General features: G+C 44.8%; 1 gene segment (V, D, J or C); it reads left to right on the forward strand.

The window, feature by feature from the left end:
- Positions 1 to 4,062: 4,062 nt before the first annotated feature.
- Positions 4,063 to 4,653, forward strand: LOC130124188 (T cell receptor alpha variable 14/delta variable 4-like; the record flags this gene model as incomplete). The annotated part of the segment is given in 2 exon segments: positions 4,063 to 4,081; positions 4,176 to 4,653. Coding segments are annotated over 2 exon segments (423 nt in total), but the record flags the coding sequence as incomplete, so codon positions are not given.
- Positions 4,654 to 12,682: the final 8,029 nt, after the last annotated feature.

Raw genomic sequence — 12,682 nt, forward strand, 5'->3', positions numbered from 1 at the left:
ACTCTGACCATACAGGCTGACAAGCAGACACACACATTTACCATCACCAGCAGGCACAGTATGGACAACAACCAACACACAAAGCCCACACTAACTCACTGAATTACCACAACGACACCTTTTCACTGCAAAGACTTCTTGGATATTTCCAAAATTTTCAGGTAGTAGTTTGGAAGAAGAAATCAACCCCATGACCCTTTCAGTCCAAAGTGTAGAAGGAGCCAAAGTTATTCTATCCTGTATTTACACCGGCTCACCTTACAACCTTCAGTGGTATCGTCAGTCACCAGGATCTACAGCCCAATTCCTCCTCTCTGCATCACCCAGCAGTCAGCAGTCAGTGGTCAGAGGACAACCTGAAGATCTCAGACTGTCAATCAGCTTCAACGGAGAACAGAAACGAGTGGATCTGGAGATGTCCTCTGCTGCAGTGACAGACTCTGCTGTGTACTACTGTGCTGTGAGGCCCACAGTGACAGGAAACCCAGAGTCACTGTACACAAACCTGACAGTGTCTGACAGAACATTTACACACTTCAGCTCGAGTTACAATTCAACTTTATTGTCATGTGTATTTAAACATAATTACATCCTTGTGCTCGGCTCTCTCTGCCTTAAAGTGATTTCTGAGATATTGTTAAGATTGTAGAAGGCTGATCTTGTGAGATGATGGATGTGGCTCTTGACATTCAGATCCCTGTCTATGATTACACTGAGATTTCTAGCTTCACTTCTGCCCTCCAGAGACAGAGAGCTGAGACGAGCTGCCATTCTCTGTCTCTGAGTCTTTGCACCAAACATAAGCATTTCATCAAAGCATACAAAAATCTATCTATCTATCTATCTATCTATCTATCTATCTATCTATCTATCTATCTATCTATCTATCTATCTATCTATCTATCTATCTACACTGCTCAAAAAAATAAAGGGAACACATAAGCAATGCAATGTAGCTCCAAGTCAATCACACTTTTGAGATATCAACCTGTCCAGTTAGGAAGCAACACTGATTTGTGAATCAATTTCACCTGTTGGTAAATTGTCTAATTTCCACCTGGTGGAAATTAGACAATTTGCAAGACAACCCCTATAAAAGGAATGGATTTGCAGGTGGTGGCCACAGACCATTTGCCTGTCCTCATCTTTTCTGGCCGATCTTTGGTTAGTTTTTCATTGTGCTAGTGCCCTCACCACTAGAGGTGGCATGAGGCGGTATCTGCAACCTACAGAAGTTGCTCAGGTAGTGCAGCTCATCCAGGATGGCACATCAATGCGTGCTGTGGCAAGAAGATTTGATGTGTCTCCCAGCACAGTGTCCAGAGCATGGAGGAGGTACCAGGAGACAGGCCAGTACACCAGGAGACGTGGAGGGGGCCGCAGGAGGACAACAACCCCGCAGCAGGACCGCTATCTGGTCCTTTGTGCAAGGAGGAACAGGAGGAGCACTGCCGGAGCCCTACAAAACGACCTTCAACAGGCCACTAATGTGCAGGTTTCTGCTCAAACAGTGAGAAACAGAATGCATGAGGATGGTATGAGGGCCCGACGTCCACAATTGGGGCCTGTGCTCACAGCCCAACACCGTGCAGCCCGATTGACCTTTGCCAGAGAACATCTTGGTTGGCAGATTCGCCATTGGCGCCCTGTGCTCTTCACAGATGAGAGCAGGTTCACACTGAACACATGTGACAGACGTGAGAGAGTCTGGAGACGCTGTGGAGAACGTTCTGCTGCATGCAACATCCTCCAGCATGACCGGTTTGGCGGTGGGTCAGTGATGGTCTGGGGAGGCATATCCTTGGAGGGCCGCACAGACCTGTACGTGCTAGCCAGAGGTACCATGACTGCCATTAGGTACCGGGATGAGATCCTCAGACCCATTGTCAGACCATATGCTGGTGCAGTGGGCCCTGGGTTCCTGCTCATGCATGACAATGCTCGTCCTCATGTGGCCAGAGTGTGTCAGCAGTTCCTGTATGTCGAGGGCATTGATGCTATGGACTGGCCTGCACGTTCCCCAGACCTGAATCCAATCGAGCACCTCTGGGACATCATGTCTCGTACCATCCGCCAACGCGATGTCGCACCACAGACTGTCCAGGAGTTGACCGATGCCCTGATCCAGGTCTGGGGGGAGATCCCTCAGGAGACCATCCGTCGTCTCATCAGGAGCATGCCCAGACGTTGTAGGGAGTGCATACAGGCACGTGGAGGCCACACACACTACTGAGCCTCATTTTGAATCGTCTTGAAGAATTTCCACAGAAGTTGGATCAACCTATGTTCTCATTTTCCACTTTGATTTTGAGTATGATTCTGAATCCAGACCTTAATAAGCTAATGATTTTGATTTCCATTGATCATTCTTAGGTTATTTTGCTCTAAACACATTCCTCTGTCTAATAAATAAAGATTTTCAGCTGAAATATTTCATTCATCGAGGTCTATATTGTGTTTTTAGGTGTTTTTTGAGCAGTATATTTAACACACTTGTATTTCAATAAACACTCATTCCAAGATAGGTAAAAACTTCCAGTTTTGATTTCTGCAATTTACGTTCCAGTCTCCTGCAGGCCCACTTAAGAGCACGTGTCTCATCTTAAACCAGGGTGTAGGCCTCTTTAGTCACCTAGCTCTGGTAGTGAGAGGTGCAACTGAACCGAGGAGACTAGAGAGGGCCACATTTAATTCACTAGTGAAATCTTCAAGAGTGACTCACTACGGTGAAAGGAGCCAAGACTTTAGGCAGCTGCTTGCTAAATGCAGCTACAGTGGAGGGACCAATGTGGCGAGTGGCAACTACATCTGCGCCGACATTACCTGGATAAGCCAATAATGCATGAGAAAATGATCTGACACAGCAGATGTGGTCTGCAAGTAATTCAGATCAGAAACAGGTATCACTTTAGATAAAACCAAATCAAGGGTGTCACCAATGAGTCGACTCTTGAACAAACTGAGCGAACCCAACAGTATCAGCTTGTGCCAGAGAGGCTTTTCTTAGCGGATCAGCAGCCTTATTCAGATGAATATCTAAATCACCAAGAATTACAATCACATCATAATGAGTAACAAGCCCTGAGACAAATTCTTCATATTCTTTAAGAAACACTGAGTTGGTGTCCAGGTAGTGTCGCGGTCTATTCCGTTGCCTACCAACACGGGTTATCTCCGGTTCGAATCCCCGTGTTACCTCCGGATTGGTCGGGCGTCCCTACAGACACAATTGGCTGTTTCTGCAGGTGGCAAGCCAGATGTGGGTATGTGTCCGGGTTGCTGCACTAGCACCTCCTCTGGTCGGTCAGGGCGTCTGTTCAGGGGGGAAGGAGAACTGGGGATAATAGCGTGATCCTCCCACATGCTACATCCTGCTGGTGAAACTCCTCACTGTCAGGTGAAAAGAAGCGGCTGGTGACTCCACATGTACCGGAGGAAGCAGGTGGAGTAAGAGCCAGGAGGTCGATAGAGTATCACAACCTGGACTGAGGTGAGTCTATTCATGGCTGAGAGAGATGAAACCACAAGGTCCTCAAATGATTGGAATTTAGATTCAAGAAACGAAGAAAGATTGAAAATAGATTTATATATGAGGGCGACACCCCCACCTTGTTTATTTGCCTGAGCTACATGGGCATATGTATAGTCGGGTGGAGAAGTTTCATATAAGGGAAGGAAAATGTTTTGTTTCAGCAATGTTTTACATAAACCAATCATATCGAAACTATGTTCAAGAACCAGATCGTTTATTTGTAAGGCTTTGGTACACAGTGATCTGATACTTATGAAACCAAAGTTAAGCATCGTGTGGAAGTGATCAGTAGTAGGCAGGACTTTAGATCTACCAATAGGTGAAATACTGTCTGAACCTGTCAGCAGCAGTAATAACAGGGGATTGGTCATCAGCCCTGTCACTCTGAACAAGCCCCGCCTTTGAATCTACCACTTAGTGTTGGAGCTAAAACAAGGTTCCACAGTGAGACACAGGAAGTCCTCTCTGGTCACTGGAGCTCATAGTTACTGAACAGAAGAGCTATGAGCTTCCTGCTCATCTCACTGCTGTTGGCTGCTATGTGCTTTGGTAGGACACAACTCTTTGTTTGCTTGTTATTAATCTGAACTTTGTCTTGTTGATTCTTTTCCTCACACTGACACCGTCTGTTGTTGTCCCACAGAATGCAGAGCTCAAAAAGACAACGTGCTCCAACCCAAAGGAGGTGTGACTGTTAGTGAGGGAGAGACAGTAACACTGGACTGTCACTATAACACCAGTCAATCAAATCCATCTCTTTACTGGTACAGACAGGCTGCAGACGACAAGCCCACATTCATTCTGAGCCGCTTTACTGTTGGATCAGGGAACACAGCGGACGGGTTCAAGGAGAGATTTGATTCCAGCCTGGATTCCAGCTCAAGATCAGTTCCTCTGAAGATCCAGAGTCTGCAGCTGTCTGACTCTGCTGTGTACTACTGTGCTCTGAGGCCCACAGTGACAGGAAACTGCAAGATGTACTACACAAACCATTGGAGTGTCTATCAAGAATCCAGAGACAAAACAATGTTAAACCACATCCAATAGAGGGCAGTATTCACATTTTAATCTCATCGGCTCCTCGTTGAAGAAAAACACATTGGACAGTTTGACAGGTCACCTTCCTACAACTGCTGATTCATCCAATGTGTCAATCCAACATTCAAAAACATTTTAATCTGCATTGAAACATTAAACTGTCTTGAAGAAAATTATTAATGTCTTATGTAGTTTTATTTAACAAATGGTACAGTCCTGTATCGTATTCTAGTGTTAGAAGAAAAATAACTGTAAATCCCATACTGTCTCACATATAAACCAAAAGAAATAAAATAAAAGAATAAACCAAAAAACTAAATGACGTAAAGACAAAACGGCCCATTTAAAGGTAATATAAAATATGAAATTATGATATTAATGCTATTCAATTCATTAAAGATTAGATTAACCTTAAACCAGGATATTTTGATTGTTTTATTTGTATATTCTTGCTAAACCGATCTGGCCAGTGAATTGTAATGAGCGATCAAAGGGAGAGATCAGGACCTAAACTCGAAGGCCTCACACAGGAAGGCAAGGCCTTCACGAGATACTTTACTGAACAAAGGATGGGTTTTGTTTTCAAGTGACTGGTGAGTCCTACTCTATTAATTATCTATAGAGTTGATTAAGATTGTTGTTGACAGTGCTTGAATTTGCAGCTGTGAGATTTATCACCTAATTTTTGCAGCACGCCCTACACACTTCTCTATGTGACTGACTGTTTAAATCCCTCATTTCAATCCCATAGCCTCTGTTTCCACCGGTGGTTGCACCCCACAGTACTGTTTTCTCCGATAGCTCCCCCCACTGGCCTCATCAGTCATTAACCCTCTTACCAGGAGTTTTCCCCATACAGACTACTATTAGGCACCGGGCCTCTTATCCACATGACATATTACGACTTGACCTGGATGTGGACCACAGTGTGCTAACTCCACTAGTTAAATCAGGTGTTTATACGTGCACAACCTGTCAGAAGTTTGCCCTTTACAATATCCCATCTATTCCCAACAAAGCCCCTCAGGTCAATAACGCCATCACAGAGCACAAACTGGACTATGTATGTCTGACGGAAACCTGCCAGTCACAGAATGACTTTCTAGAACTAAATTCAGCAAATTTGTTTACATATGCAAACCTCGGTCTTCAGGCAGAGGAGGCGGCCTTGTGCAGATTTATTGTGATAGTATAAAACCAACACCACTCTCTCTACTTGATCACTCTTCCTTTGAACTGCTGGCTGTTAAGCTCTATGGACCTTCACCCGCCATTGTTGCTGCTCTGTACAGACCACCTAAGGCTGGAATGTTTTTATCACTAAACACTCAACAGTTTTAACCACCTTAGTACAACGTCTCCCTATTTAATCCTAATGGAGGGTTTATAAATGTTCATTTTGATAACACTGCGTGGTGATGCTAAGGGACCACTCGAAGACACACGTCTGTTAGCATACACTTCTTTACTGGAACAACCCACGTCACACTCCTCCTCCCCTCTTACAGTCACTTACATCCTATCTTGTCCTCTAGCTCCCCCTACTGTCCTCCAACTGCATCAACTTAAGACGTCACATATCCCCTTTGCAAAAGATAACATTTATATCATCACCAACTATACAATCACTGTGGTGCTACGCTGAACTGCATTAGCTATAAACACTCTTACAATAACAACAGAATACCACCTTGACCATAAAACCAATAACAGTTTTGAAATAACAGTCTCATGCAGGCAATACTAGGTCATTAAAAAATAACAGATTTGAAATAACAGTTTCACACAGACAGTACTAGGTCTATAAGAAATAACAGTCTCAAAATAACAGTTTCATACCAACAATAGGCTATTCTTGTTTTAGTTTACCGTCCCCACATAGCATAGCCCTGTGCCCAAGCAGGCGGCCTCCTGACCCTGAACTCTCGCAGAGGGGGCTGAGCATGTAGTGGGTCAGGCTGGACTCAGCTACAGTCTATGTCAGGCCCCTGACCCTGAAGGGGTAGGGCAGACACGAGATAGGATGCATTCCATGTGCGCCCATGAGACAGCCTGTAAGTGTACTGGCCTCTTTGCTCATGCACCTGAAGAGGGGAAGAGTACTTTGACTGTCTCTTGCGTAGTTTACCTGGTCTCCTAACTCTGACCCAAGACCCAGGAGGAAAGTGCACTGCTTTTGCTCCTCTCTTCATGTCTGCATACTCCTTCATCTTCCTCTGCTTCTCTTTCACTGTTTGTGCTGTGTTTTGTGCTTGTAGGGATGTGACAGGCTGTGGTTTGTGGAGGCCTGTCACATGGAGTTTGGTGTGAGTCTGAAGACCGTGCAACAGCTCTGCAGGGGAGCATTGAGTGGTGGCATGCCTGGTTGCCCTGCAGACCTGGAGAAAGTCTCTGGTTGATGCTGTCCACTCCTTTCCATCTATTTTCGCAGTCAGTAGACTATACTTCAGACATCGATTAAATCTCTCAATTTCCCCATTGGCCTGGGGGTAGTAGAGTGAGGAGTGTTTGTGTGCAATTCCCCTGTCCTTGTGAAAGGATTCAAATTCCTGTGAAATCAGTTGACTACCATTGTATGAGATGAACTCTTTTGGGTTTCCTACCCTGCTGAACACTGTAGACAGGAAGTGGATCACTGGATTAATGGCGTATGACACAGTGGCATGTAGAGTTCCACTCAGACACAGTGCTCTCTACTTGTTCCACATCATCTGTAATTCCACTTACTCTCTTTGCCCCCCTACACATCTTTGCAAAATGCCCCTGTTTCCCGCAGTTATTACAGCGGGCCAACCTGGTGGGGCAAGATGGGTAGGAAGCTTTATGGTGGCGTGCTCCACATCTGAAGCATGTTAGCCCTTGTCTCGTGGCATTGTCTCTCGTGGACACTGGCGGTCCCCTGGTTGTGTCCACCGGCTGCACACCCACAGCTGCCGCGGGCGGCGCTGCAGCCGCAGTTCCCCGGTCCATGATTTTAGCGTTCGATGTGACGGATTCAATTAGTCCAGCAATAGTCACAGCCTTTTCCAGAGTTAGGGGCACCTCCAGCAGCAAACGCTCTCTTATCTGATTGGAGTTAGTCTTTTCCACCAACTGGTCCCGTAGCACGTCATCCTCAAACGTTTTAGAGTCGCACGTAGCAGCAAGTTCTCTCAGCGCGGACACGTACTGTGCCACTGATTCTCCGTGATGCTGACTCCGTTGTCTAAACTTATATCTTTCAGCCACCACCTTAACAGCAGTGTAGCACTGTAGATGTTGACAGTTGACTAGGACCAGTTCTAGGTACGTAGGAGCAGTTTATAACTAGCATCAAATGATTGCAGACCACAGACCAGGGAATAAAGTTTGAACTGCCGGCTTGTTTTTATATAAAGAATTGTAAACATAGACAGAGAAACATACACAATTACACAATAACACAGTAAGAATGGATAAATTCCTTGAAACCTCTTGTTTTATGATTTAACCCTTATTAAACCACTATTTTGAGTTTCAGATATTTTAGATAGATATTTTAGTTCTAATTTAGGATCCTTAATTCTAATTTGAAGTTATCGCTTGTTTGAGTTGACAAATTATGTTAATTTGTTTTATGTTCTATTTTTCTCCATTGGGCCTTTAAGTTTCAGATCTAATTTCCATTAACCTAAGTTACTTAACCAGTAAATCAGAATGCCAAAAGTAACACACAACTGCATTACCCCATGAACAGTATAATGAGCAATAAACTCAGCCGATACTGCGATTAACAATACAATATCAGATCAAAAATCAAAATCAATAATCAATGTAGGCTATAATCGGTCCTTTTTGGAAAGTCCGTTGTTGCTCCAATGAGCCCAACTACGTTTTGCTGTAACAAACTGGAAGTTTCTGTCCTACCACAATCCAGGTGCTCGAAACTGTAGGCTGCTGTCCTGAGAATGAGCTGTGTGAAGCCGCAGACAGACCACGTGGATCCAGCAGGGCTCCTATAGGTGGCTCGCCATCTTGTTTCCAGCTTGGGGTAAGAAACACCAAGCGCGATCTTCCCAATCCAAGAAAAACCTGGCCTGGATTATAACAGGCGCATCACACACGCAAAGACGTTAGTTTACATATCTCTCAATAAAAGAATCAAAAGAAAACAACAAAAGTACCGACTGACATGGTCAATCTACCCACCGCTAAAACGTGACGCAGTTTAATTTCTGTGCTAATACGCCATGCTGCTGCTGCTGCGGCCTAGCTGGAAGGAGCTAGCTTAGCAACTCGGTTTGCACAAAAGAGAAACACATTCTGAGTTCGGTTCACAAAAGAAAAACACATTCTGAATTCGGTTCACAAAAGAAAAACACATTCTGAATTCGGTTCACAAAAGAAAAACACATTCTGAGTTCGGTTCACAAAAGAAAAACACATTCTGAATTCGGTTCACAAAAGAAAAACGTGGCTCCTCAACAATCTTTACACAAATTATGATCCACAACATAACGGAGCTACTTATAGCTTTAACTAGCCTATGCACACAGACATTGTAAACGGACAAGTTCGGCTAGTTAGCATCGGCTAGTTAGCATCGGCTAGTTAGCAGTTGACTCACCAAGTCCTGGACGACACTCGGACACAACACAAACCCAGGGCCCGGAGGAGGACCAGACCAACAAAACACTCAGCTTGGATAAAGAAAGAACCAACTGTAGCTCGCTGCCATTTCAAAGCAGAATCTTCTATCTCTCGTTCCAGCGGCTTCTCTCAAGCGTCTGCCTGGCGTTCTGAAACCGGGCTGCTTCTGGGACGTCCTCCCTCTCGAGCAAGGCAGCTGATTGGCTAATCGGCACTGCACGCGCTGCGTTCATGAAATAGCAATCTGAACCAACAATATGAATATGAATTTATCGGTACCATGAATTACTTATCTGCGGTTTACTATTTATTTGCAAAATTAATAATTATGATTATTTATTATTGTAAACTACTAATAAGACACGTTAGCCCCCTAGCTAACGGGTCTGACCCTTTAGCCGAGAGGTTAGTAACGTCGCCTTGTGGTGCAGTACACCACAAGGCGACATCATTATTAATTTTGTCTTAATGACATTGAGAGAGAGGTCGTTATCATGGCACCATATGGTTAAATCTTCCACTTCCCTCCTATAGGCCGTCTCATCACTGTCACTTATTACTCCAATCACTGTGGTGTCATCTGTGAATTCAATGATGCTGTTGTTGTCATGTTTGGCTACACAGTCGTGTGTAAACAGACCGTACATTAGGGGGCCTAGACATCAGCCCTGAGGTGTGCCAGTCTGAAGAACTAATGTGGATGATTATGTTTTACCTATTCTCACAGTCTTGGACGGGCCTCTCAGGAAATCAAATGAGCAATTAAAGATAGAGTTGCCCAGACCAAGACCTCTGAGTTTCAACACCAGTTTGGATGGTACAATGATATTGAAAGCAGAGCTGTAATCAATAACTTTGTCTAAAACTTCATGGAGATGGTTTCACATAAACCCTTCATGTAACAATTGTTACATTACATGAACATTTGACTGGTTCACTACAAATCTTTAAGATTAGTTCTGAAGTTGGTTGGAGTTTGGTTTGATAACTCATGTCTTAGTTTGTTTCTGTCCATATAATCCAGACATTTGCAAAAGGCAACATTTTTCTTATAAAAATTTCACAAAAACTTTATGCACAGTGTTGACTGTACTTTTTTTTAAATGTCCATGTTATTCACAACATATTGCACTTGGTTCACATCCACTCAAGTAAAAACAGACAACCTACTCTACTACTTTCGGCTGCTCCCGTTAGGGGTCGCCACAGCGGATCATCCGTTTCCATTTCTTCCTGTCTTCTGCGTCTTCCTCTGTCACATCAGCCACCTGCATGTCTTCCCTCACCACATCCATAAACCTCCTCTTTGGCCTTCCTCTTCTCCTCTTCCCTGGCAGCTCCATATTCAGCATCCTTCTCCCAATATACTCAGCATCTCTCCTCCACACATGTCCAAGCCATCTCAATCTTGCCTCTCTTGCTTTGTCTCCAAACCGTCCAACCTGAGCGGTCCCTCTAATATAATCGTTCCTAATCCTGTCCTTCTTCGTTACTCCCAGTGAAAATCTTAGCATCTTCAACTCTGCCACCTCCAGCTCCGCCTCCTGTCTTTTCGTCAGTGCCACTGTCTCCAAACCATATAACATAGCTGGTCTCACAACCATCTTGTAAACTTTCCCTTTAACTCTTGCTGGTACCCTTCTGTCGCAAATCACTCCTGACACACTTCTCCACCCACTCCAACCTGCCTGCACTCTCTTTTTCACCTCTCTACTGCACTCCCCGTTACTTTGGACAGTTGACCCCAAGTATTTAAACTCAGATGCCTTTGTCACCTCCACTCCTTGCATCCTGACCATTCCACTGTCCTCTCTCTCATTCACGCATAGGTATTCCGTCTTGCTCCTACTGACTTTCATTCCTCTTCTCTCTAGTGCATACCTCCACCTCTCCAGGCTCTCCTCGACCTGCACCCTACTCTCGCTACAGATCACAATGTCATCCGCGAACATCATCGTCCATGGAGACTCCTGCCTGATCTTGTCCGTCAACCTGTCCATCACCATTGCAAACAAGAAAGGGCTAAGAGCCGATCCTTGATGTAATCCCACCTCCACCTTGAACCCATCTGTCATTCCAACCGCACACCTCACCATTGTCACACTTCCCTCATACGTATCCTGCACCACTCCTACATACTTCTCTGCAACTCCTGACTTCCTCATACAATACCACACCTCCTCTCTCGGCACTCTGTCATAAGCTTTCTCTAAATCTACAAAGACACAATGCAACTCTTTCTGGCCTTCTCTATACTTCTCAATCAACATTCTCAAAGCAAACATCGCATCTGTGGTGCTCTTTCGTGGCATGAAACCATACTGCTGCTCGCTGATCGTCACCTCTCCTCTTAACCTAGCTTCTATTACTCTTTCCCAAATCTTCATGCTGTGGCTGATCAACTTTATACCTCTGTAGTTGTTACAGTTCTGCACATCGCCCTTGTTCTTGAAAATCGGTACCAGTATGCTTCTTCTCCACTCCTCAGGCATCCTCTCACTTTCCAGGATTGTGTTAAACAATCTAGTTAGAAACTCCACTGCCATCTCTCCTAAACATCTCCATGCCTCCACAGGTATGTCATCAGGACCAACTGCCTTTCCATTCTTCATCCTCTTCATAGCTGCCCTCACTTCCTCCTTGCTAATCCGCTGAACTTCCTGATTCACTATCCCTACATCATCCAACCTTCTCTCTCTCTCATTTTCTTCATTCATCAGCCCCTCAAAGTATTCCTTCCACCTTCTTAGCACACTCTCCTCGCTTGTCAGCACATTTCCATCTCTATCCTTGATCGCCCTAACTTGCTGCACATCCTTTGCAGCTTGGTCCCTCTGTCTAGCCAATCGGTACAAGTCCTTTTCTCCTTCCTTAGTGTCTAACCTGTCATACAACTCACCATACGCCTTTTCCTTTGCCTTTGCCACCTCTCTCTTTGCTTTACGCTGCATCTCCTTGTACTCCTGTCTACTTTCTTCATCTCTCTGACTATCCCACTTCTTCTTTGCCAACCTTTTCCTCTGTATAATTTGCTGTACTTCCTCATTCCACCACCAAGTCTCCTTGTCTTCCTTCCTCTGTCCTGATGACATACCAAGTACCTTCCTAGCTGTCTCCCTCACTATTTCTGCAGTGGTTTTCCAGCCATCTGGCAACTCTTCACTACCACCCAGTGCCTGTCTTAACTCCTGCCTGAACTCCACACAACAGTCTTCCTTCTTCAACTTCCACCATTTAATCTTCGGCTGTGTCTTCACTCGCTTCCTCTTCTTGGTCTCCAAAGTCATCCTACAGACCACCATCCGATGCTGCCTGGCTACGCTCTCCCCTGTCACCACCTTGCAGTCTCCAATCCCTTTTAGATGGTGCCTTCTACATAAGATATAGTCCACCTGTGTGCACTTTCCTCCACTCTTGTACGTCACCCTGTGTTCCTCCCTCTTCTTGAAATATGTATTCACCACAGCCATTTCCATCCTTTTCGCAAAATCGACCACCATCTGT

The sequence above is a fragment of the Lampris incognitus genome, chromosome 14 (genome assembly GCF_029633865.1).
Source record: "Lampris incognitus isolate fLamInc1 chromosome 14, fLamInc1.hap2, whole genome shotgun sequence".
Classification (NCBI taxonomy): Eukaryota; Metazoa; Chordata; class Actinopteri; order Lampriformes; family Lampridae; genus Lampris; species Lampris incognitus.